The sequence below is a fragment of the Schistocerca serialis genome, chromosome 6 (assembly GCF_023864345.2).
Source record: "Schistocerca serialis cubense isolate TAMUIC-IGC-003099 chromosome 6, iqSchSeri2.2, whole genome shotgun sequence".
NCBI lineage: Eukaryota > Metazoa > Arthropoda > Insecta > Orthoptera > Acrididae > Schistocerca > Schistocerca serialis.
Genome location: NC_064643.1, coordinates 189,491,373 through 189,516,431, shown reverse-complemented (window position 1 = coordinate 189,516,431; position 25,059 = coordinate 189,491,373). Strand labels below are relative to the sequence as shown.

The 25,059-nt window shown below is 46.4% G+C and overlaps 1 protein-coding gene across 1 annotated transcript in view; it reads left to right on the top strand.

Moving 5' to 3' along the window:
* The window catches only part of LOC126484738 (monocarboxylate transporter 1-like), a 55,538-nt gene extending 31,263 nt beyond the window's left edge, over positions 1-24,275 (top strand). Inside the window, exons 5-7 of the mRNA XM_050108333.1 lie at positions 5,080-5,391; positions 17,987-18,178; positions 24,151-24,275. Coding sequence (XP_049964290.1) covers positions 5,080-5,391; positions 17,987-18,178; positions 24,151-24,275 — 629 coding nt within the window. The remainder of the gene's footprint in view (positions 1-5,079; positions 5,392-17,986; positions 18,179-24,150) is intronic.
* Positions 24,276-25,059: the final 784 nt, after the last annotated feature.

Here is a 25,059-nt window from a genome sequence, read left to right as displayed (position 1 = left end):
TCTATCTGTGCAGAACTGCGTTAGCAGATGCTACTGTTACGCCAGTGCGACGCTTTTTTAATTTATTTATTGCCACTGTAGCTTCCAAGACATCTAGTTCACCTGAAACTTATACACAGCCTGCTATAGTCTGACCTAAAAATCGGAGCATATGAGATTGCCTCCCTGGTGTTGGTTCCTGTGCAACGCTGGACACAGTTCTTGTATCGTACGTGAAATAGTTACGCATGTACAGTACTAGCGATCTTTCCCAGCTATGTGCAGATTGCTCTAAGTATCTACCGTCAGACAACATTTTCCTAATATGTAGCAATATACACAAAGCTCTTCCGCGAATCAATCTCTCTCTATTAGCCAATCCCGTGTTGCAGTACTTACTGAGATCAGACTTTATGACAGACAGAAAGAAGTGGCGGGAGAATCGGCTGCCCTCTTGAGTTGCTGCGGTTGTTTATTGCTTTTCCCACCAGATACCGCCTCCTCTGTAGCTGACCAGCTCGTAACTCGTATCATTGCCATCAGATGTCACTCCAAACGGCAATGAAATGTGGAAAAGATACCAATACATATCTTAAACAGTCATCATTAATGTAACAATGAATTATGTACACAAATATTCCTCTAGAATGACTCTTTCTGCTAGCGAAAACTGTAGCGGCATGCCTACAGTAGATCCTTAGATTAGCCTTCACGGTCAGACAGAAATGGCGTCAGGGGACTTTGATTTGTAATACATGTGAAACATGATTTACACACCCAATGTGGCTTTCGACCTTCCTTCTCTGCCGATGACCAACTCCTACGCCTCACTTATCTCCTATCCCTCCAGCTTAACTACCGTCGCTTCGCCCTCCCTAGACCTCGAAAAGGCCTATGACCGTCTATGGCATCCCAGTCTCCTGTTTAAACTCCAGACCTACGCCCTTCCTATCAACTATGTCCGTCTGATTACCTCCTTACTCTCCCACCGCCCCTCCTATGTTACCATCGATAACGCCGATTCCCGCACCTTCTACCCCTCCACAGGTGTGCCCCAGGGCTCTGTCCTCTCCCCTCTGTTCTACCTCCTGTACACAGAAGGTATGCCCCAACACCACACCCCCAGCCCACCTCCTGCAGTATGCCAATGACACCGCCTTCCTTGCCCTCTCTCCTACCATTCAATGGTCTACAGACTCACCTTGACCTTTCTGCCACATAGTGTAATCAGGAGCTCCTCAAAATCAATCCTTCCAAGACACAGGCAAACATCATACGTTGTACCACTCGCTCCTTCTGGCTCCTTGATTTTTCCCTTACCATCTGCGCCTGTCCTGTCTGCCTTTCCCCAACCCTCACCTACCTTCAACTCACCATTGACCATCACCTCACCTGGATCCCTCATCTCTGCTCTATCCAATCCAAAGCCCACAACTGCCTCCATATTCTTCAAGTCTTCTTTAGCTTGACATGAGGGTTGAACCCCCCTACCATTGTCCGAACCTACAAATCCTTAATCTGTCCCATCCCCTGTTATACTAGTCCCACCTGGATATCCACCCCCCCCCCCCCCCAAAATTCTATAAGTCCCTCCAGATTCTCGAGCGCCATGCACTCTGCCCCACCTTCAAAAAATGGCTCTGAGCACTATGGGACTTAACATCTGAGGTCATCAGTACCTAGAACTTAGAACTACTTAAACCTAACTAAGGACATCACACACATTCATGCCCGAGGCAGGATTCGAACCTGTGACTGTAGCGGTCGCGCGGTTCCAGACTGTAACGCCTAGAACCACTCGGCCACCCCGGCCGGCCTCACCTTCCATATAGGCCTCCAGTCCCAAATGCAAATCCTCTATGAACTGATTCCTTTCCCTAGAACATATGCACGTCCTCTACATCTCCTACCGACTTGATCCCCCACATACCCTGGTTGCTCCTCTCAACACCCACCTGCTGCCGCACCTTCACCGTTCTGTCCCCCCTACCCTCCACCTTTTTACCCTTCATCTCCTTTCCCGAGGTGGCCTCCATCAGCTCCCCTCCCGGATGATGCCCTCTCTCCCCCCATTTATCCCTCCTATCAACTTCGATCCTCACCTTCCCCTCCCTCCATCTTTTTCCTGGGCTCCCTCTGCCCCCCTTCCATCTTGTTTTTTCTCAACCCACCCATTCCTTGACTACATTCTCTCCCCCTGAGTCCTTTTTCTTTCCCCTCCATTGTCTTCCCACTCCTTTTCTCGCATCTGCCCTGCTCCTCCCCTCCCCTATTGCTGTGCCCTCTCCATCCATCGGCTCCCCCCCCCCCTTTTTGCTTTCCCTACCCTTTTTTCCCCTCATCTGTCCGGGTTCCCCCCCCCCACCCCCCCCACCCATCTGCTTTAGACAGTGGTGTGCTATCTTCGTCTCTAATCTCTAGTGCAGTGTCTGAGTGTTCAGTGTTGTGTGCCCCTTCTTAAAGTGTTGCGAACTGAAAACATATTGTCACCGTGTTTTTCAGTTGTGCCTGTGTACTTACTGTGTGTCTTCATTAGCATCTTAAACCTCATGTATTTTCTACTTTAATTTCTGCAACTTTCCGCCTTCTTACTGTTTTCAAGAGTCATCGTTTTATCGCCTTTACGTATTGTTGGACATCTTCCCATTATGTTTTTTAACTCTTCTATCGGCTGTAGAGCGGCATATTAAGCTGTGGAAGGGGGGGGGGGAGAATCGAAAACCAATAAAGGAGAAAAAAAACATGATTTATAAATGGCGGTAGGGGACTTTGATTTATAATATCTCGTAATACAGAACACACATAACAAAAGTTTATCGACAAACCCAGTAGGCTGTAGTTTATGTCTTCAGGGCCCAGTTCAGTATGGGAATCCATGTCTGCAAGCGTCAGGCAACGACTACACCGAGAGCAGAAATTATAGGGTTGAACAACTACTGTCAGGCCACTCCTTCCACAGATAACGCGAGTTTTTTCGTAGACGAGCTGTGGACGGAAAGTACGCAGTGAGCATGACAGCATCCAAGACGTCGGGCGGTGTCGAACGCTTTCACGCCTGTCACAACAACAGAGTCTGCGGTCCGTCATACGCCATGCTCCAAACTTAAGTTTTCTATGCAAGGGGTAGCTTAGCGGTGGCTGTTAGCTCATGCAACTTCGATGGTGTGTAGCATCCTTCAATGACTTTTTCCGCAAGTTATTCCGAAAATTAACCGACAGGAAGAAGATGCTGTGATATGCAAATGGTTAGCTTTTCAGAGGATTCAAACAAGATTGGCGCCGGTGGCGACACCGACAACGTGCTGACATGACGAAAGTTTCCAAACGATTTCTCTTGCACAAACGGCAGTTGACCGGCGTTGCCTGGTAAAACGATGTTGTGATGCCTCGTGTAAGGAGGAGAAATGCATACCATCACTTTTCCGACTTTTATAAAGGTCGGATTGTGGTCTATCGCGATTGCGGTTTATAGTACCGCCACATTGCTGCTCGTGTTGGTCGATATCCAATGACTGTTACCAGAATATGGAATCGGTGGGTTCAGGAGAGTAATACGGAACGCCGTGCTGGATCACAACGGCCTCGTATCACTAGCAGTCGAGATGAGAGGCATCTTATCCGCATGGCTGTAACGTATCGTGTAGCCACGTCTCGATCCCTGAGTCGACAGATGGGGACGTTTGCAAGACAACAACCATTTTCACGAACAGTTCGACGACGTTTTCAGCTCGGAGACCATTGCTGCGGTTACCCTTGACGCTGTATCACAGACAGGAGCGTCTGCGATTGTGTACTCAACGACGAACCTGGGTGCACGAATGGCAAAACGTCATTTTTTCGGATGAATCCAGGTTCTGTTTACAGCATCATGATGGTCGCATCCGTGTTTGGCGACATCGCAGTGAACGCACATTGGAAGCGTGTATTCGTCATCACGATACTGGTGTATCACCGGGCGTGATGGTATGTGGTGCCATTGGTTACACGTCTCGGTCACCTCTTGTTCGCATTGACGGCAGTTTGAACAGTGGACGTGTTACATTTCGGATGTGTTATGACCCGTGGCTCTACCCTTCATTCGATTCCTGCGAAACCCTACATTTCAGCAGGATAATGCACGACCGCATGTTCCAGGTCCTGTATGGGCCTATATGGATACAGAAAATGTTCGACTGCTGCCCTGGCCAGCACATTCTCCAGATCTCTCACCAATTGAAAACGTCTGGTCAATGGTGGCCGAGCAGCTGGCTCGTCACAATACGCCGGTCACTACTGTTGATGAACTGTGGTATCGTGTCGAAGCTGCATGGGCAGCTGCACCTGTATACGGCATCCAAGCTGTGTTTGACTCAATGCTAAACCGTATCAAGGCCGTTATTACGGCCAGAGGTGGTTGTTCTGGGTACTGATTTCTCAGGATATATATATATATATATATATATATATATATATATATATATATATATATATATATATATATATATATATATATACCCATTTCAGACTAACTTAGTAAACACATGCTTTACTGCCAGGCAACAACGCTGCGGGGGTAACAATAGCCTACCTCTCTCACAGTTCACGAAATATGAAGTCATAAACAATGAGACTCGTGAAAAATAGCATGAAGGTTTCAATGCATTTATTATTTACTGCTAGGACACTTCTACAGTCGAGTCGACCTTAGGAAATACTTCACACCTGGCACAACTTTGACAGCTTCCAACTGCAAAGCAGAAACGGTTGTAGGCTAAAACAATAACCGTCTACCGAGCTATGAAGATGTTTTGTCATACAGACGTTTGCAATGTCCCGTTGTAGACACGCGAAACAGCTTTGCCCAGCCCTCCAGTATCTTCGAACGAGTGTTTCATAATTTCAAATGTGCTCTAAGAGAGACCTTAAAATTTTTTTTTTCGTATTACACTGAAAACACACTTCGTGTTTTGTTTCCGTTTACAACCGAAAACTGGCAAAATGAATACCTAGGTAATGCCTGCTTTATCAGCTAGTACCTTTAATATAATACTACCTTCCTGGATCGTTGCATACTCGACGAGGCATGAGTCGGCTACTTGACTGAAGTACTCATGCTTCCAGAGCCGCAGCCGGTGTGGCGCCGCGTGGCCTCGTTCATGGACCTGGACCTGCTGCGCAGCGGCGTCTTCCTGAACACGATGCTCGGCACGGGCAGCATGGTGACGTCCAGCGTCAACTTCACGCTGCTGCTGCCGTTCTACCTGCAGCGCGTGGTCGGCCTGCCGCTGAGCGACACGGCGCTCTGCCTCACCATGCTGGCCGTCGGCGACTTCCTGTCCAGGCTCACCGTGCCGCCCGTCACCGACCGCCTCGGCGCCAGGCCGCGCCACATCTTCTTCGTCGGAGCCGTTCTCACCGCACTCACCCGATCAGGTGACAAAATCTCTCTCACATTAGAAACTGAAGCGAGACCCAAAAGGACTTATAAATGTGCTCACTCTCTCTCTCCTTCTTTCCAAGAATTAATCCCGGCTTGCTAGGTCTTCTGTTTTGCTACATCTCCTCCATTTCTCCCTGTCGTTGATATCTTCTGGTCTTAAGCCAACAACGTGCATGGCTCCCTTGACATTGTCAGTCCATCTCTTTTCCGGTCTTCCTGGGGGTCTTGTTCGTCTTGCGTTGATGTGGAGCGCAGCTTTTGCGACCGTCTTGCTTTCTCATGACGTGGCCCTAACAGCGGAGACAGGCTTCTCTCACTATGTCCGTGATTGGCGGGACACGAGACCTTTGCCGGACGTCTATATTCTTTACGTGGTCACATCGTGTCAGCCCCCCGGACCATCGGAGCAACTTCATCTCCATGGTGTGTAGCATTTCCTCTTGTTGTTTCGTCATAGAGCGACACTCAGACCCATACTTTGCTGCGGGGCGTATCATGGTCTTATATACCGGGTGCTCAAAAGGTCAGTATAAATTTGAAAACTTAATAAACCACGGAATAATGTAGATAGAGAGGTAAAAATTGACACACATGCTTGGAATGACATGGGGTTTTATTATAACAAGAAAAAAAACAAAGTTCACAAAATGTCCGACAGATGGTTCTGGACAGCAAAACTGCTACCGTGACGGGTGAGAGGTACACCGATATGTTACAGAATCGCATCATCCCCAGCCTGGCTGATAAACACATGCTGGAACGTACGACGTTTATGCAGGATGGCGCTCCACCCCATATTGCTAGACGCTTGAAAGATCTCTTGCGCGCCTCGTTTGGGATGATCGTGTGCTCAGCCGCCACTTTCGTCATGCTTGGCCTCCCAGGTCCCCAGAGGTCAGTCCGTGTGATTATTGGCTTTGTGGTTACCTGAAGTCGCAAGTGTATCGTGATCGACCGACATCTCTAGGGATGCTGAAAGACAACATCCGACGCCAATGCCTCACTATAACTCCGGACATGCTTTACAGTGCTGTTCACAACATTATTCCTCGACTATAGCTATTTTTGAGGAGTGATGGTGGACATATTGAGCATTTCCTATAAAGAACATCATCTTTGCTTTGTCTTACTTTGTTATGCTAATTATTGCTATTCTGATCAGATGATGACTTAAAATGCATGGTCTTCTGCAAGTCCTCTTACGATACCTCTGGTTTGGGAGCCGCATTCTAGGTACTCTGTCTTCTGGACATTGAGGTGCAGTCCATTTACAGCCAGTCTGCCCTTCCACGATTGAACCTGGTGCTGGAGTTCAGGGCGGGCTTGGTTGGAAAGTAACAGATCAGCTGCATAAAGAAGGGTCCAGGGATGTGAAGTCTGTGTGTTAGCTGTTGGCGTATCCATGCAAAGGATGAAAAGCAACGATGAAAGGGCTCACTCTGACATTCCTTTATTTTATTTTTTAGACAAAATTTATGGTGCGCCGTCTAGCTATTACGATGAGCCGTACATTTCATTAATGAGCACCTTCCATTCACGGCTACAACAGTAAACAGACACCACCTGACAAAAAATGAAGCATCCAGAAGTGGTGCAGGAAACGGAGTGAAACTTCACAAGTTGAGAAACTGTGTACTGATATTACAGTAACCACGATATCGCCTCAAATTTGCAAAGAACTTGGCAGAATGAACTGCTCATCACTATGACGTTATTCTCCCACTGGCTTGGATGCACGGGCGCTAAAGATATTCCTGTTGTGGGCCCGCAAAACCTAATCACTATCATCGCTGCTGTGGATGCACGTACTGATTATGTTGGGTTGGGTGTCATAAAGTCATTATACCCACTCCTGACGCAACCTGGCTCACAACCGCTGTATCCTAACACTGGGACTTATAAAATGGTTCAAATGGCTCCGAGCACTATGGGACTCAACTGCTGAGGTCATTAGTCACCTAGAACTTAGAACTAGTTAAACCTAACTAACCTAAGGACATCACAAACATCCATGCCCGAGGCAGACTGGGACTTATACTGACGTACAAAATTTAAGGGCGAAAGTAAATTTCGCGTGAGTCACTCTCAGGTAATTTAGTTCGATGAAATTTGCACCACGCGTAGAAAGAACTCCATATACAGTATGAACATTAATTAAACCGACAAACTGCAGGGACGGCTTCCTAACTGGAAATGGAGGATGAGGTATGATGAATACAGGTCAGCAAATGAGTCAATGCCACGGTGGATGGCGGTGACGAATGAGAAGTTACTCTGACCACGTGCCGTGTGTTCTTGTGTGTTGCAGACTGTGTGACTGACGTAGCGTACTGTAAGCAGCGGAATGTTCCGGTATTCATGTCAGGCACAACCCGAGATTCTGTCTGTGTACGGGCAAGCAGATGGGAACGGCCGAGAGGCAGCACGGCTATACCAAAACAAGGGCGTTTGTCTCATCATGGGTCCTTTCAGACAGGCGAACGTACAGGGGGCAGTGGATGCGGACAGGGGGCGGTGGATGTGTGTTCACCAGATCTGGAGGTCCGAGTTATACCTCTCGATCTCTTCCATCTGCTTAGCTGCACAGAAACACCATCTCGGCTTGTTCCCTACTTGAATACCACACCATTCTGCTGTTTACAGTACGCTGCGGCAGTCATACAGGGTGTTTCAAAAATGACCGGTATATTTGAAACGGCAATAAAAACTAAACGAGCAGCGATAGAAATACACCGTTTGTTGCAATATGCTTGGGACAACAGTACATTTTCAGGCGGACAGACTTTCGAAATTACAGTAGTTACAATTTTCAACAACAGATGGCGCTGCAAGTGATGTGAAAGATATTGAAGACAACGCAGTCTGTGGGTGCGCCATTCTGTACGTCGTCTTTCTGCAGTAAGCGTGTGCTGTTCACAACGTGCAAGTGTGCTGTAGACAATATGGTTTATTCCTTAGAACAGAGGATTTTTCTGGTGTTGGAATTCCACCACCTAGAACACAGTGTTGTTGCAACAAGACGAAGTTTTCAACGGAGGTTTAATGTAACCAAAGGACCGAAAAGCGATACAATAAAGGATCTGTTTGAAAAATTTCAACGGACTGGGAACGTGACGGATGAACGTGCTGGAAAGGTAGGGCGACCGCGTACGGCAACCACAGAGGGTAACGCGCAGCTAGTGCAGCAGGTGATCCAACAGCGGCCTCGGGTTTCCGTTCGCCGTGTTGCAGCTGCGGTCCAAATGACGCCAACGTCCACGTATCGTCTCATGCGCCAGAGTTTACACCTCTATCCATACAAAATTCAAACGCGGCAACCCCTCAGCGCCGCTACCATTGCTGCACGAGAGACATTCGCTAACGATATAGTGCACAGGATTAATGACGGCGATATGGATGTGGGCAGAATTTGGTTTACTGACGAAGCTTATTTTTACCTGGACGGCTTCGTCAATAAACAGAACTGGCGCATATGGGGAACCGAAAAGCCCCATGTTGCAGTCCCATCGTCCCTGCATCCTCAAAAAGTACTGGTCTGGGCCGCCATTTCTTCCAAAGGAATCATTGGCCCATTTTTCAGATCCGAAACGATTACTGCATCACGCTATCTGGACATTCTTCGTGAATTTGTGGCGGTACAAACTGCCTTAGACGACACTGCGAACACCTCGTGGTTTGTGCAAGATGGTGCCCGGCGACATCGCACGGCCGACGTCTTTAATTTCCTGAATGAATATTTCGATGATCGTGTGATTGCTTTGGGCTATCCGAAACATGCAGGAGGCGGCGTGAATTGGCCTCCCTATTCGCCAGACATGAACCCCTGTGACTTCTTTCTGTGGGGACACTTGAAAGACCAGGTGTACCGCCAGAATCCTGAAACAATTGAACAGCTGAAGCAGTACATCTCATCTGCATGTGAAGCCATTCCACCAGACACGTTGTCAAAGGTTTCGGGTAATTTCATTCAGAGACTACGCCATATTATTGCTACGCATGGTGGATATGTGGAAAATATCGTACTATAGAGTTTCCCAGACCGCAGCGCCATCTGTTGTTGAAAATTGTAACTACTGTAATTTCGCAAGTTTGTCTGTCTGAAAATGTACTGTTGTCCCAAGCATACCGGTTACACATGGTCGGTTAATACAGGGACGCTTAGTGCAGTTTGTGGGTGACGTTGGATTTGTCGTCCAATGATGTCCCATATGTGCTCTACTGGAGAAAAATCTGGTGATCGAGCAGACCAAGGGAACATGTCACCATTCCGTAGAGCGTGTTGGGTGGCAGAAGTAGTATGTGGGCCAGCCTTATCCTGTCGAAAACGACCCCTGGAATGCTGCTCATGAATGGCAGCACAACAGGTCAAATCACCGGATTGACGAAAAAATTTGCATTCGTTATGTAGGGTAACCACGACAGTGCTTCTGCTGTCATTCGAAATGTCACCCCAGGCCATAATTCAAGGTGTAGTTCAAGTGTGTCTAGCACGCAGACACGTTGGTTACAGACCGTCAACTGGTCTTCTTCTGAACAACACAGAGCCATTACTGGCAGTGAGAGAGAACCAGCTGTCATTAGAAAGCACAACCGACCCCCACTCTGCCCTCACTTGACACAACTGAGGTCGCAAATGGCGGTACTTTGGGGTCAGTGATGTGCACGCTAGAGGGCGTCTGGGTCGGAGCTGTCCTTGAAGTAACCGATTTGTAACGATTCGTTATATCACTGAGGTGCCAACTACTGCTCACATGGCTGCTGCAGGCAAAGTACGATGCGCTAGTACCATGAACCTAACAAAATTGTCTCCACTCCCGGCAGTGCCAAGTGGGCGCGCGGAGCTTGGTTTTCTTGCGACCATACATCCCAGTAAACACTGCTGCCAGAAATCACGTACGGTGGCTACATTCATGCCAAGTCTTTACGCAGAACGACCTCGTTGAAACGCAATGAGATATTGATAATGGCGTCTTTGTCACCTTAAAGGCATTCCTGACGAACATCAGCTCTCCACGTCCAATCTCCAAGGTAGCTAACGCTCACGACCGTCACTGCTTGTATTTAAAGCAAACATGATTTTCTTCCTCGTAACGGCGCTATTACCGCCGCTCTTATTCGACCGGGGTGAAACCTGAACAGACGTTATCTCTCAGATGTAAGAACACACCTACCAAGATTCATTTACGTCACACAACTCCTTCTTGCAGCTGCTTTTTTCCGGCAGTGTGGCGAATGGGAATGGCACCTTTGTTTTAAGACAGTAATTATTCTGAAGTTCACGCGATTTATGATGGTCCCCTTGGACATTATAAAAGGCGGGAAGTAGTTCTCAACGGGTTGAGTCAACACCACGGACGCAATGCACGTTCTGCGACGTCCTCCCATGCTGGCCACAAAACTGGTTGGTGGTTCTAGTGCTACGGCGTTGCAGTCCTCTACCAGTGCGGTTGATACTCGTTGGTACCTGTGGATGTGCTGCAGTATGTCCCTACCGAGGCAGGTGGCGTTGTGGTTAACACACTGCACTGTGATTCGGGAGGACAACATTTCAAATCCGCTGACAGCCTTCCATATTTAAGTTCCGTCGTTATCCTACATCGCACTGGGCAAATGCCACAATGATTATTCTTTTGATTGGGCATTGCCAATTTCCTTCTCCATTCTTGAATGAAACAATCCGAGCTTGTGTTCGTCCCTAATGACGTCGACGGCGATGGGACGCGAAAATTTTTTATTTTTTCAGTACGTCTCCCAAACGCATACCAAGCGTGCTCGACGCGATTTATGTCAGGGCAACAGAAAGGTCAGTGCGTTCGACAAAAATATCTTCCCGTTCCAAAAACTCCTCTACCTGCGCTATTTGATACGGCCGTTTATCCTTATCCACAAAAATGAAGTCAGGGCCGAATGTTCTTCTTACAAGACGCACATGGGGAAATACTACAATGTCACAATAACGGCGACCAGTGACTGTATCAAGTTCAAAGATCTGGAAGTCACTACTCCCATGCAACATTATACCTCCCTAAACACGTGGCCCGCCAAAACGACCGTATTCGATAGTGCTGGACATACCCTCTCATGGCGAGGGGTGGGAACCCGTAATCGAGCCAGCAACATTGTCGAAAACGATTGTTTTTGTGGTCCAGATGATGTGTGGGGAGGCAAAATATTGCATAGGCATACTTATCTCCAAATCTTGGAGAACGTTTCACTCACTGATCAACATTGTGGTGAAACAATACTCCTTCTCCATGTGCGTCTTTTCAGGAGGGTATTCACCCAGGACTTTACGACTGTGATGATCACACACCCTTTTGAGGACCATGTCCCATCTTTCATAATGACAAAGCGACCATCATATATCGTGATGACTTCAGTGTAATTAATGGCTTTCAATATAAGTGTCGTTCCTCTTTGTCATACTGCATATTTCTTTCAGTTACCTTGGGTACTATATTATAGCAGTTATTTCTGCGTATGATCCAAGTTTCATCGATCTATGCTGGCAGTGACACATGATGCAAAAGTTTGTCTTATAATTGCATTTCGCACGCCAGTATTATTCATGGCCGGCTGGAGTGGCCGAGCGTTTCTAGGCGCTTCACTCTGGAACCGCGCGACCGCTACGGTCGCAGGTTCGAATCCTGCCTCGGGCATGGATGTGTGTGATGTCCTTAGGTTAGTTAGGTTTAAGTAGTTCTAAGTTCTAGGGGACTGATGACCTCAGATGTTAAGTCCCATAGTGCTCAGAGCTATTTGAACCATTTTTTGTTATTCATGTCGTAGCTGCTCCCACAGATATTCTACAGAGGCAGATCTGACGAACTAGCTGGTCACTGGAGAATCTCAATATCACGCGCAGTCAGTTCATAGAGATTGTTCTATTGAAAAGTGGCAGCATGATACTGTCACATGAAACACATAAGGAAGCAGACTGTCCGTTGCTAGTTGTTTATCTGGTGCTGCAGGGGCCGGTGCTCGGACCCGTTTTGAACTCCATGGACAGACCTTTGCGTCGTGAGTGGCTCGTGTAGAGACAGCAGTCACCCACAGCATGTTTACCATAGCATGTTCACCCGCAGCATGAGTTCCAGACGATGAGACGGCGCCTCCAGCTCAGGTGCGACTCACTGGGTGCATATTCGAGAAAGTTGTGCCCCAGATTGAATGCCGGCAGGGGGAAGGCAGTAATCTTCACCCGACATATGCTGCCACCTGATCTGCCACCTTTCTACATCCTGGGAAACTCTATCCCTTGGACAAAGTTCGCAAAATACCTCGGAGTGCCCTCAATTAGCGGCTCATCTGGGCGCCGTGTACACGAGAAGGGAGCAGTCGGGCGCCTCCAGGCCTTGTGTTCTCTGCTTAAACTTAAGTCATCGCTGTCTCCGCAACACTACATTAAGCTCTACCCATCCCTTGTCAGACCTTTGTTGAGCATTCCTTGCTCGGCGTGCATGCAGGTCAAACACGAAACTCTTATCCCTGCTGAACGTCTTCATTCGGTGTTACGGTAACCTGACCAGCTGGGCTAGCCTCAGTTGATGTGGGGATGCCTTGTCATCAAGCTGCTGTGGAGAATATTGTTCTCAGGATTGGCCTCAGGTGATGTGGAGGTGATCTGTTCTCAGGTTGCTGAGAAAATAATTATCGCAGCAGATTTAGCCAGTGTGTTGACCGCCTGCATTGTTCTTCATGGCCCAGTTCCAGGAGGAGCTGACTGCAGGATTGACCTGCTCTTTAGCAGAAAGCACGACTGGTCTGCTGGAAGCTGACTCACTGCAGTGGGATGCCTGTCTCATCACGCAGCAGACGAGTTGAATATGGCCTTGCAAGAGGCATGAGCTTGGAGCCTGATTTGCGTGTCTGCCGCTTTTCCCCACACACTGCCGCGTACTCCAACAATGGTCTGACAAGGCTTGGGTAGGGCTTAGTGCTGTGTGGGGAAGGCAGCGATGACTGAGGGTTAAGCAGAGAAGGCACGGAGGCGCCCCACTGCTCCGCCTCTCGTGAACACGGCGCCCAGATTAGCCCCTAATTGAGGGCACACCAGGGAATTTTGCGGCCTTTGTCCCAGGATGTTGACAGTGGCGGCAGCATCTATTGGGCGAAGATAACTGCCTGCCGCTTGGAGGCATTGAGTCTGGTGCGCCACTTTGACGACCAGGTACCTAGAAAGTCACAACAGAGCTGGAGTTGGTGACTCTTCGTCTGGACATTCATACTGGAGGTGAGCATACTGTGGGTGAGTGCCATCTCTACACGAGCCACCCTCGACGTGAAGGCCTGTGCAGGAAGCACAAGGGGCCGAGCACCAATTCCTGTGGCACCCTTTGACGTAACTGCTTCTCTGTGGATGACCCATTGTCTGTCCTCATGTGGAAGCTCCTAGCAGGTACTTCCTTGTTTCCAGCGCCCTCTTTGCCACCTTCAGCAGACACAGCAGCTGGTGAGAGCAGTTAATCTGATATATATATATATATATATATATATATATATATATATATATATATATATATATATATATATATATATATAGTTAAGGCTCACCGGTCATTTGACCATCTTCTTCTGTGCGGATGCACAAACAGTGCCCGAACTCTTACGGGAATCGCCAAAAAGCTGCAATTAATGAGTATAATGGGCAAGGGTACTATGAATATAGTGCGGGACATTAAGTTTGTGGGGGTCACGGGAGGCGTGGCAGAGATAAGTCCCTGCTGTAGCACTATCCTCTGAGTCCTCAGTGGCTCAGATAGACGCCGGCACGGTAGCTCAGCGTGTTCGGTCAGAGGGTTACCTGTCCTCTGTAATAAAAAAACTGAGATAAATTGATCAACAACGAACTGAAACGGGTGTCTTGCGACGTCCGCCCTGAACAGATGCAACGAACTAAAACGAAAAAAAAAAAAAGGATAGAGTGTCTGCCCTGTAAGCAGGAGATCCCGGGTTCGAGTCCCGGTCCGGGCTCACATTTTGAACTGTCCCCGCTGACTTATGTCAACGCCTGCATGCACCTAAGGGTATTCATTTCATTGTAATTTCATTAATGCCGTTGTTAACTATCATTCTTACTAACTGTTTTACAAAGTTTCAAAACAACTGGTTTATTAGAACTGTTTTAATAATTCATAGCAGTATATGTAATATTCGATCGCTGTTCAGTGCATGCAGACGTTTCGAAGAGCCATCTGATCCATGTGCAAACAGCTGTGGAGCAGTGGACTTCTTGCTCATATTACAAATAAATTTCAAGTCACCTTTATCGTCTGTAACATTTGTAAATAAATGTTTGAATGACTACCAAAGAAAGAAAATGAGTTGCTGAAGTTGTCACGTTGCCTGACAGTAAATAGTCATAACAGCAACAGTGGTTCAGTGTGCATATAAAAATGTTACGAAACAGTCTCGTAAAGACATCGGGATTGTGTACTGCACAGTATCACAGTACGAGGGTTACACACTGCCTTGCAATGCGTAGCCCCTTCTCATGGCCTCTAAAGAGCTGGAAATTGTGCCGGTGTTGTTCTCAAGTAGTGCTGTGTATTCTGCCTGGTACGGAGCTATTTACCTTCGCTTCACATGCAGATTTCCTAATACAACATACGCGCTCACTTCTTCGACAGCACAAGTTACATGCGCTAATAGCTCATCATCCGCATTCACGAAATTGTGATGATGATAATTATGTAACTGTACTCTGGAACATTAGTCCTTTGCCTTGTTTCAATCTGTTCCCTAACACCGTTGTAGTTGTTACGGTTAAAAGTTATAACAATTCAAAATACATTTTCACTAGCTGATTTTTAGTTTTAAAAAGTTGACAGTCAGTTCTGGACATTCTGAAACAACTTTCCAAAACAGACAAAATCCCCTTCAACACACATCTATAGCGTGAAGACAATCTGTTGCGTTGCTTATCCTAGAGCGTCACTGCATTCCATCACAGCGACAGAAGTGATCATAAGGGCACCTACAGGTCCAAACCGCACGTAAGCCGATCTGCTACAGATGTGTTTGTGCATCCACCGCCATAAACAGAACTGCAACAGTTTTAGGTATGGAGATTCTATTGGCCTGAAAACGACACCACTGCGAGCAATCGACTTATAAGGGGACACGTCGCTGAGATGATGCCTCGAATGTGAAGTATGCTGTGTTACTCAGCTATAATGTATGTACATTCCATTCTGTGTTGATGACGCACAGTAGATTGTTTAGCAGTTAGTTCAAATGCAAGTTATAGTGTCCCATCATTCATTTCACTACTTTGCCAGCGTTTACAATTACGTTACCAATACTGCCAACCCACTAACTTATAGAGAAACAAACGTGGAAATTGGTTTCCAAAGTGCATGTCCAATTTTTCTGCAAGCATGTGTCATTACGTGTGTATGAATGATATGCCCCTTGTTTCAGCCGTTTGAAATACGGGGTGTAAGTCATACAAGTGCAGGTATTTCTATTGATTAGTGAGAAAGGTGTACTGAACAATATTACATCAAAAGTTACATCATTTGCAGAGTAATAATTATAGTTATTTTTGGGTTGGGTGTTACCTCCAAGTGCATGTGGTCAGGTGTGGAAATTTGGCTGCATGGACGCAAGACAGGTAGTTTATACTTACCAGCGTAGTCCACCTGGTGGTGCAGTTACGACTACGCACAAAACAACAGGTTGTGAAGCTGGTGAAGTGTTTGTGGGAAGAGTGACGCAGAAAAATCATCCAACTCTCTGATGTGTGTATATACACTACTGGATATATAAATTGCTACACCACGAAGATGACGTGCTAGAGACGCGAAATTTAGCCGACAGGAAGAAGATGCTGTGATATGCAAATGATTAGCTTTTCAGAGCATTCACACAGGGTTGGCGCCGGTGATGACACCTACAACGTGCTGACATGAGGAAAGTTTCCAACCGATTTATCATACACGAACAGCAGTTGACCGGCGTTTCCTGGTGAAACTTAGTTGTGATTCCTCGTGTAAGGAGGAGAAACGCGCACCACCACGTTTCCGAGTTTGATAAAGGTCAGATTGTAGCCTATCGCGATTGTGTTTTATCGTATCGCGACATTGCTGCTCGCGTTGGTCGAGATCTAATGACTGTTAGCAGAATATGGAATCGGTGGGTTCAGGATGGTAATACGCAACGCTGTGCTGGATCCCAACGGCCTCGTATCACTATCAGTCGAAATGACAGGCAACTTATCCGCACGGCTGTAACGGATCGTGCAGCCACGTCTCGATCCCTGAGTCAACAGATGGGGACGTTTGCAACACAACAACCATCTGCACGAAAAGTTCGACAAAGTTTTCAGCAGCATGGACTATCAGCTTGGAGACCATGGCTGCGGTTACTCTTGACGCTGCATCACAGACAGGAGCGCCTGCGATGGTGTACTCAACGACGAACCTGGGTGCACGAATGGGAAAACGTCATTTTTTCGGATGAGTCCACGTTCTGTTTATAGCATCATGATGGTCGCATCCGTGTTTGGCGACATTGCGGTGAACGCACTTTGGAAGCGTGTATTCGTCATCGCCATACTGGCATATCACCCGGAGAGATGGTATGGGGTGCCATTGGTTACACGTCTCGGTCACCTCTTGTTCGCACTGACGGCGCTTTGAACAGTGGACGCTACATTTCAGATGTGTAACGACCCGTGGCTCTACCCTTCATTAGATCCCTGCGATACCCTACATTTCAGCAGGATAATGCACGACCCCATGTTGCAGGTCCTGTACTGGCCTTTCTGGATACAGAAAATGTTCGGCTGCTGCCCTGGCCAGCACATTCTCCAGATCTCTCACCAATTGAAAACGTCTGGTCAATGGTGGCCGAGAAGCTGGCTCTTCACAATACGCCAGCCACTACTCTTCATGAACTGTGGTATCGTGTCGAAGCTGCATGGGCAGCTGTACCTGTACACGCCATCCAAGCTCTGTTTGACTCAATGCCCAGGCGTATCAAGGCCGTTGTTACGGCCAGGGGTTGAAGTTCTGGGTACTGATTTCTCAGGACCTATGCACCCAAATTGCGTGAAAATGGAATCACATGTCAGTTCTAGTATAATACATTTGTCCAATGAATACCCGTTTCTCATCTGCATTTCTTCTTGATGTAGCAATTTTATTGGCCAGTAGTGTATTAAATTATCGCATGTAAAAGTATCTGCACTTGTACTCGTTACACCCTGTATGTTGCCGGCCGGCGTGGCCGTGTGGTTCTAGGCGCGTCAGTTTGGAACCGCGTGACCGCCACGGTCGCAGGTTCGAATCCTGCCTCGGGCATGGATGTGTGTAATGTCCTTAGGTTAGTTAGGTTTAAGTAGTTCTAAGTTCTAGGGAACTGATAACTACAGATGTTGAGTCCCATAGTGCTCAGAGCCATTTGAACCATTTGAACCCTGTATGTTAACGCTCTCTTGTAATATGTAGAGAATCGTACAAATATCCCATCCTGTCCTCTTATCTTTCCTTTGGTGAGAGATTTTTTTGAGTTTCTACTCCGCGATCTCTTATTACGGCGTAGTATTCAGTTCTAAGACCGTTATGTGATAACGCTGTGTTGCAGCAGTGGCCATGAGCTCTCAGCTGGTGACACTGTGCGTCTGGAGCGCCCTGTCTGGTTTCGCCAGAGGCGTCGCCGTCGTCAACTCCAACATGTGCGTCGCAGACACCTGCCCAGACCACAAGCTGCCGGCCGCCGTCGGGCTCAACATGATGTTCGCCGGCGTCCTCATGTTCGGCGTTGGGCCCATTGTGGGTAAGGCGCTGACCTTCCAACTTCTGCTTCTAGTTACTAGTGCACGCTGGATGGATCTGTCGCGGAATCTGAATCACCTTGTCGTTGCTGGGGTCTTCAATCCCAAGACTCTCTACATGCTACTTGTAAGGTTACGATATCTACTGGCAGCCTTATTCTTTCTTAGGCGGATATTCATTGGTTATTTTCGTGTTGACAACGTGAGATTTTACGATTTGAGAGGGCTTTCGTTTTCATTAGGGAAGGTACATCGACAGATAAATATCGTAATGCAGTATACTGGAAAATCCCCTTGCTATGTAGCGATCTCGACAGTTCATCGAATCAGAAATATCGACACTTCGATATATCGGCGCTAAAAATTCAGTATTAAAATTCAGATTAATTACGATTGCTTGTGTTATTTGAAACTGTGAGGCGTGCGTTTTATGAAATGCCAAAACATTACGGAAAACCAATTTTAATTATACATTATTTTTCACATAAATAGAGAAATAAAGAAGCTACACTAGACCATAGGACAAAATAGAAAAAATTGGTCAAAATACAGATAATACAAAGGAAAAGTTGTCAGTACTGTAAGTTATTTTGAAAAAAGAAATTAAAATAATAAATTTGGTAGTGCGTTACGCTTTTAATCTACTCCTTTGTGCATTAATCACTTCACCAACTTTGGTTCCCGGGTTCGATTCCCCGCGGGGTCAGGGATTTTCTCTGCCTCGTGATGGCTGGGTGTTGTGTGCTGTCCTTAGGTTAGTTAGGTTTACGTAGTTCTAAGTTCTAGGGGACTGATGACCATAGCTGTTAAGTCCCATAGTGCTCAGAGCCATTTGAACCAGCCACTTCACCAACTTTTGAAAATGTCTTTTTGCGGTAACGAAGGTCTCTACAATAGATGAATAGTTCCTAGCTATCTAGTACAGCCTGAAACTAGGCTGAGATACGATACTTTCCTCCAGATTGTGACTTAGGCACGCACCAACAACTGTCCATCGGGTGATAATTCTGGGAGAAGTTTCCAAATTTCTGTAGCAACTTCAAAGTAAGAAACAGTTGACATCGATCCTCGGTTGTAAGTACTTCAATATTAAAAGAAATCAAACTTCAGTTTTCTATGTTATTGATTACATGGTGATAATAAATAATATTATCCGTTTTCATCGTCACAAAATATCAATATCACCGGTATATCAGCTGGACAAGTATCGATTAAAAGTGTCGCCTTATGTGATTCCGACATATCAATTATTCGATATATCGCTGTCCTATATCCTAACATTAGTTTCTTATGTCACTTGGGAGTCGTGTGTGTTGGAGTGAGTCAGTAGCTCGCTTCACGTGAGAAGGTAGACAGAACGTTGAATCAAGCTAAATGACGCAGGAGAATACTAAATGCGAGACAAATTCCTGCGATCTAAGACGAGGAAAGGTGACAAGAGGGACAACATGAATAGAACACTTCAACGGGAAAAGTGGTTCTAGCAGCTCAAGTGAGCATTATGAGCAAGCTCAATAACTGTCTAATAGGAGGTTCATCTCAACGTTAGTAATATGCAGGGGGAAATTTTCACAATGTCACTAACCTGAGTAAATTAGTGCTGAAAAAGTGAAGACGAGCGCGAGTGCGAAGTGACGTATAGTAGGGTTGAAATTGTTGTCTAATAAATGGCGACTATAGTTACAAGTGCCGTTCATCAGAACTATTAAAATTATTAGTGGAAATTAATGTGGGGTGGGTCCATCCGTCACCTTTATGATGTCTAAAGCTCTGCTGGGAACACTTGCAATGAGCTGTCTGAATAACTGTGGAGAAATGGCAGCACATTCATACTCAACAGTTGATATCAGAGAATGTACTGATATTGGACGCTGGGCTACAAATGATTACATTAACTTTTATTGTAGCTACAACAGAATTGTTTTTTCCCAGTGGAAAAATGTTCAACCTTTTCATCATGCGAACGTATTGCCAACAAGAGCTTGCGCTGCTTTCCAACGAAAACAGTCTGCAAGTCTCTGTGAAATTAATCTTCTTGCTCGACTTCTACTTTAGTTCCCACTCCCAAGAGTACAGACTTCTTTCTGTAGTAATATGGCTTCATCAGAATAATCTACATGTTAACATCGTAGTTTAGGCTCAAATATTCGTTTCTTTTACCGGCAGCTATTGGGTGATTAATGAAAATTTGTGCCGCACCAGGACTGGTCCTGGGATTACGTGCTTATCGAAACTGGTTGAGGTATCACTGATATTTCCTAACGTTACTTCCGAACACAGTAGCCAAATGTTCTCCACGCGACACTTTGGACTAGCACTACTGGGAGCTGGGGCAACAGATTCACTGGGGGCCCCTGGCTTCCCTTGCCAGATCCACTAAAATGAAACAAATTGCATCAGTGGGGATAAAACCAAAACTTCGATCCGCAATGTACAATTCCCACACACTATTTGCTCTGATATTTGGAAGTAGTGGAGAAAACATTAGTGACAATGAAACTTATAATCAGCCTTTGAGGTGTGCTCACACAGTCTAATCGTTTATCACAGTAAGCATGCCAAGAGAAGAAGGACATGCATTTCGTTTCGTTTCAAGATTAATTCCTCACAATTCTTTAGTCCCAAGATAAAGCCTTGTTTTGGATACATGAAGACGGCATCAACCGCCAAGGGTTAAATGACTGCGAAGGCGTTCATTGGTAAAAACCAGCAGGGGCTGAAACGGGTGGTTGAAGACCCGATAAAAACAGTAAAAATAAAAGAAAAAAATAAACAGTTTGAAAACATAATTTAAAAAGGGGTTCAGGCATAGTCACGCCTTATTCATTACACTGAACTTCAGCATTTTCTGTGTATACTTCGCTGACATCATTTGATGTCACTGAATTTCGTTCAGTTCATCCTCATCGATTCCACCCATGAATTTAAATTTTTGGGCAAGTTAGTGATCAAAAGTGAACCTTGCAGCCAGTTGAGTGAACAACCTAACGTGTTTGTGTTGTGCACATACATTATACCTAACTACACTCCTGGAAATGGAAAAAAGAACACATTGACACCGGTGTGTCAGACCCACCATACTTGCTCCGGACACTGCGAGAGGGCTGTACAAGCAATGATCACACGCACGGCACAGCGGACACACCAGGAACCGCGGTGTTGGCCGTCGAATGGCGCTAGCTGCGCAGCATTTGTGCACCGCCGCCGTCAGTGTCAGCCAGTTTTCCGTGGCATACGGAGCTCCATCGCAGTCTTTAACACTGGTAGCATGCCGCGACAGCGTGGACGTGAACCGTATGTGCAGTTGACGGACTTTGAGCGAGGGCGTATAGTGGGCATGCGGGAGGCCGGGTGGACGTACCGCCGAATTGCTCAACACGTGGGGCGTGAGGTCTCCACAGTACATCGATGTTGTCGCCAGTGGTCAGCGGAAGGTGCACGTGCCCGTCGACCTGGGACCGGACCGCAGCGACGCACGGATCCACGCCAAAACCGTAGGATCCTACGCAGTGCCGTAGGGGACCGCACCGCCACTTCCCAGCAAATTAGGGACACTGTTGCTCCTGGGGTATCGGCAAGGACCATTCGCAACCGTCTCCATGAAGCTGGGCTACGGTCCCGTACACCGTTAGGCCGTCTTCCGCTCACGCCCCAACATCGTGCAGCCCGCCTCCAGTGGTGTCGCGACAGGCGTGAATGGAGGGACGAATGGAGACGTGTCGTCTTCAGCGATGAGAGTCGCTTCTGCCTTGGTGCCAATGATGGTCGTATGCGTGTTTGGCGCCGTGCAGGTGAGCGCCACAATCAGGACTGCATACGACCGAGGCACACAGGGCCAACACCCGGCATCATGGTGTGGGGAGCGATCTCCTACACTGGCCGTACACCACTGGTGATCGTCGAGGGGACACTGAATAGTGCATGGTACATCCAAACCGTCATCGAACCCATCGTTCTACCATTCCTAGGCCGGCACGGGAACTTGCTGTTCCAACAGGACAATGCACGTCCGCATGTATCCCGTGCCACCCAACGTGCTCTAGAAGGTGTAAGTCAACTACCCTGGCCAGCAAGATCTCCGGATCTGTCCCCCATTGAGCATGTTTGGGACTGGAAGAAGCGTCGTCTCACGCGGTCTGCACGTCCAGCACGAACGTTGGTCCAACTGAGGCGCCAGGTGGAAATGGCATGGCAAGCCGTTCCACAGGACTACAACCAGCATCTCTACGATCGTCTCCATGGGAGAATAGCAACCTGCATTGCTGCGAAAGGTGGATATATACTGTACTAGTGCCGACATTGTGCATGCTCTGTTGCCTGTGTCTATGTGCCTGTGGTTCTGTCAGTGTGATCATGTGATGTATCTGACCCCAGGAATGTGTCAATAAAGTTTCCCCTTCCTGGGACAATGAATTCACGGTGTTCTTATTTCAATTTCCAGGAGTGTATATGTGATACAATATCTCGCTTAGCTTCCGCTTCATTCAGCCTCGACGAAATAATCAATAACTGAACGGACAAAGCACTCTTTGGTCTAGTTTGCCTTAAGGATACCCACCTGCGTCATGTATCACCTTCAGACTGGGGGGGGGGGGGCATCATTCTGCCGCAATAAATTCTAGTAACCGAGGGTCTTATTACCACCAATCGTTGTAGCGCTTCGTAAATATCCACGACATCATCTACTTGTAAAAGCTCTACCAGATATCATCCGTAATATGTGCTTCTTATCTTAATATTTGTACCGATCGCAGAGATATAGTTGTTACTGGAATAGTATTCAGAGGCGCTACGCTTCAAATGCCCGTCGGGCCATCGAATATTAGGCTTTTCATGCTTTAATTAAAGCCCCCAAATAAAATTCTAAAATGGTTCCTTTGGAAACGATACAATCCTTCCTCGTCTTACCTTAATTCCAACTGGTGCTGCACCGATAACAACACCGTCGTTGACGAAACGTTAAATTATAATTTTCCTTCAGTCAATCTTCCATTCTGCTGGCCAGATGCCTTTGCAAATATCCGAATAAAAGGTCTCATATTCACAGAAATCGTATCTTCTCGTCTTCTTACCAAAAACAATTTTCTGAAGTACTTCTTCAGTTGATTAAATGAAGCTTATATAACAGTATCTCTGGGTGGGAAGTGGAAGCTGACGCCATCGAACCGAAGTGGGTTATTGTTGTCCAAGGTGTCGCTTATTATAATTAAATGTAAGGGATGTACGACAGGAATGACACATTGTCCATGATATGACAAATTATACAAGGCAAGCGTTATTTATTAATTCTGCGTTAATGCCGTTGCAGTTACAACGAGAGAAAACATTAGCACAATTAAAATTAACCTATTTTGGTGGTCTGTTTATGCTTTCTCACGTCGTCTCCACCATGTCGAAGCTTCGTATATCCTATAGACAGCCGGCCTGTGTGGCCGTGCGGTTCTAGGCGCTTCAGTCTGGAACCACGTGACCGCTACGGTCGCAGGTTCGAATCCTGCCTCGGGAATGGATGTGTGTGATGTCCTTAGGTTAGTTAGGTTTAAGTAGTTCTAAGTTCTAGGGGACTGATGACCACAGATGTTAAGTCCCATAGTGCTCAGAGCTATTTGAACCATTTTGAACCTATAGACACTTCAAAATGATTTTCCTGTCAATACTTACTGTGCTAGAATAGTTTGTACGATATTATTATCGTCCTCTTTGTGTATCTAAGAAAGCCCATGAATTCGTCCACCACTTCCCCGGTCATTTTTGAGGCTCATGATACTTACTATCCATACAGATATCTTTCACATCCAGAATTATGCATTAATCCCACAGTAAGATCAATTTTTCCTCTCTCTCTGTGTGTTGCAAAATTCCTAGACGAGCTGTCGTTGAATTACGTGCGCATGTATTTACCCACAAACAGAATATATTTTGCAGCAGTTGTGGTTGTGGGGTACATTATATTAAATATTTTCCTATTTTTCAGGTTTTGTCCGTGACAAGACAGAAGACTACCCGCTGTGTATGCACCTCCTGTCTGGAATGCTACTCACGGCCATGTTTTCTTGGTTTATTGAAGCCGTCGTTCAGTGGTACCGCCAGAAGAGATGAATCCTCTGTCTATAATCATTCCCGATCATCAGTCGTTTTAAGCCTTAGTTTTTTTATAGAGATTTTATAGATCATAAGAAAGAGTTATTTATTCAGGTCTAGCAAAGTAGATTCTTTCGAAGTAGTCACGAACGGGAAAATGTTTGTATATGTACTTCTGCAGAAATGCACTTTCAAATTTGAATGTATTGTTGAATCTCAGAAAAGCATGCATAAAATTTGTATTGCCTAAGAAAACCGTTATATCCATAGATATTACTGTTACATATAGCCTTCACCATTAACATCCTTTCAATATCTGGCTGTCTTCGACCACACTTTGCAGACAGGTAAATATCACAGATATCGCTGTAACATAATGGAGAGCTAGTGAAAATTCATAGCGTACAGTTTTGTCATATGCAGTAGAACTTCGGTAACCCAGCAAGTAGGAGAACAAGATAGGTAACAAAAACTGTTACCGAGAGTTTTGGTGCAGTTTAATAGGCATCAGTATCTTTAGGAATAGAACAGGTATCTCTCTTTGTCGAGGACATGCAATATGTTGGACATGTATCTACCACTGATGGTTTTGCTGAAATTTTCTTCTGAGTCCTGTGAAACATTGCAGAAATACTGTACTAACTTGTTTCTTGGGCTGAGCACAATTTTGACAAAAAATGTTTTGTTAAGCGAATTTCGCAAAAGCTTTCAAGGCGTCTGGAGCCACAGCCTAAGAGACATGAATTGTAAGAGTCTCTTCTTCGTCACTCTAAGTTTCTTGTGCCTCCTTTGGGTAGAAAGC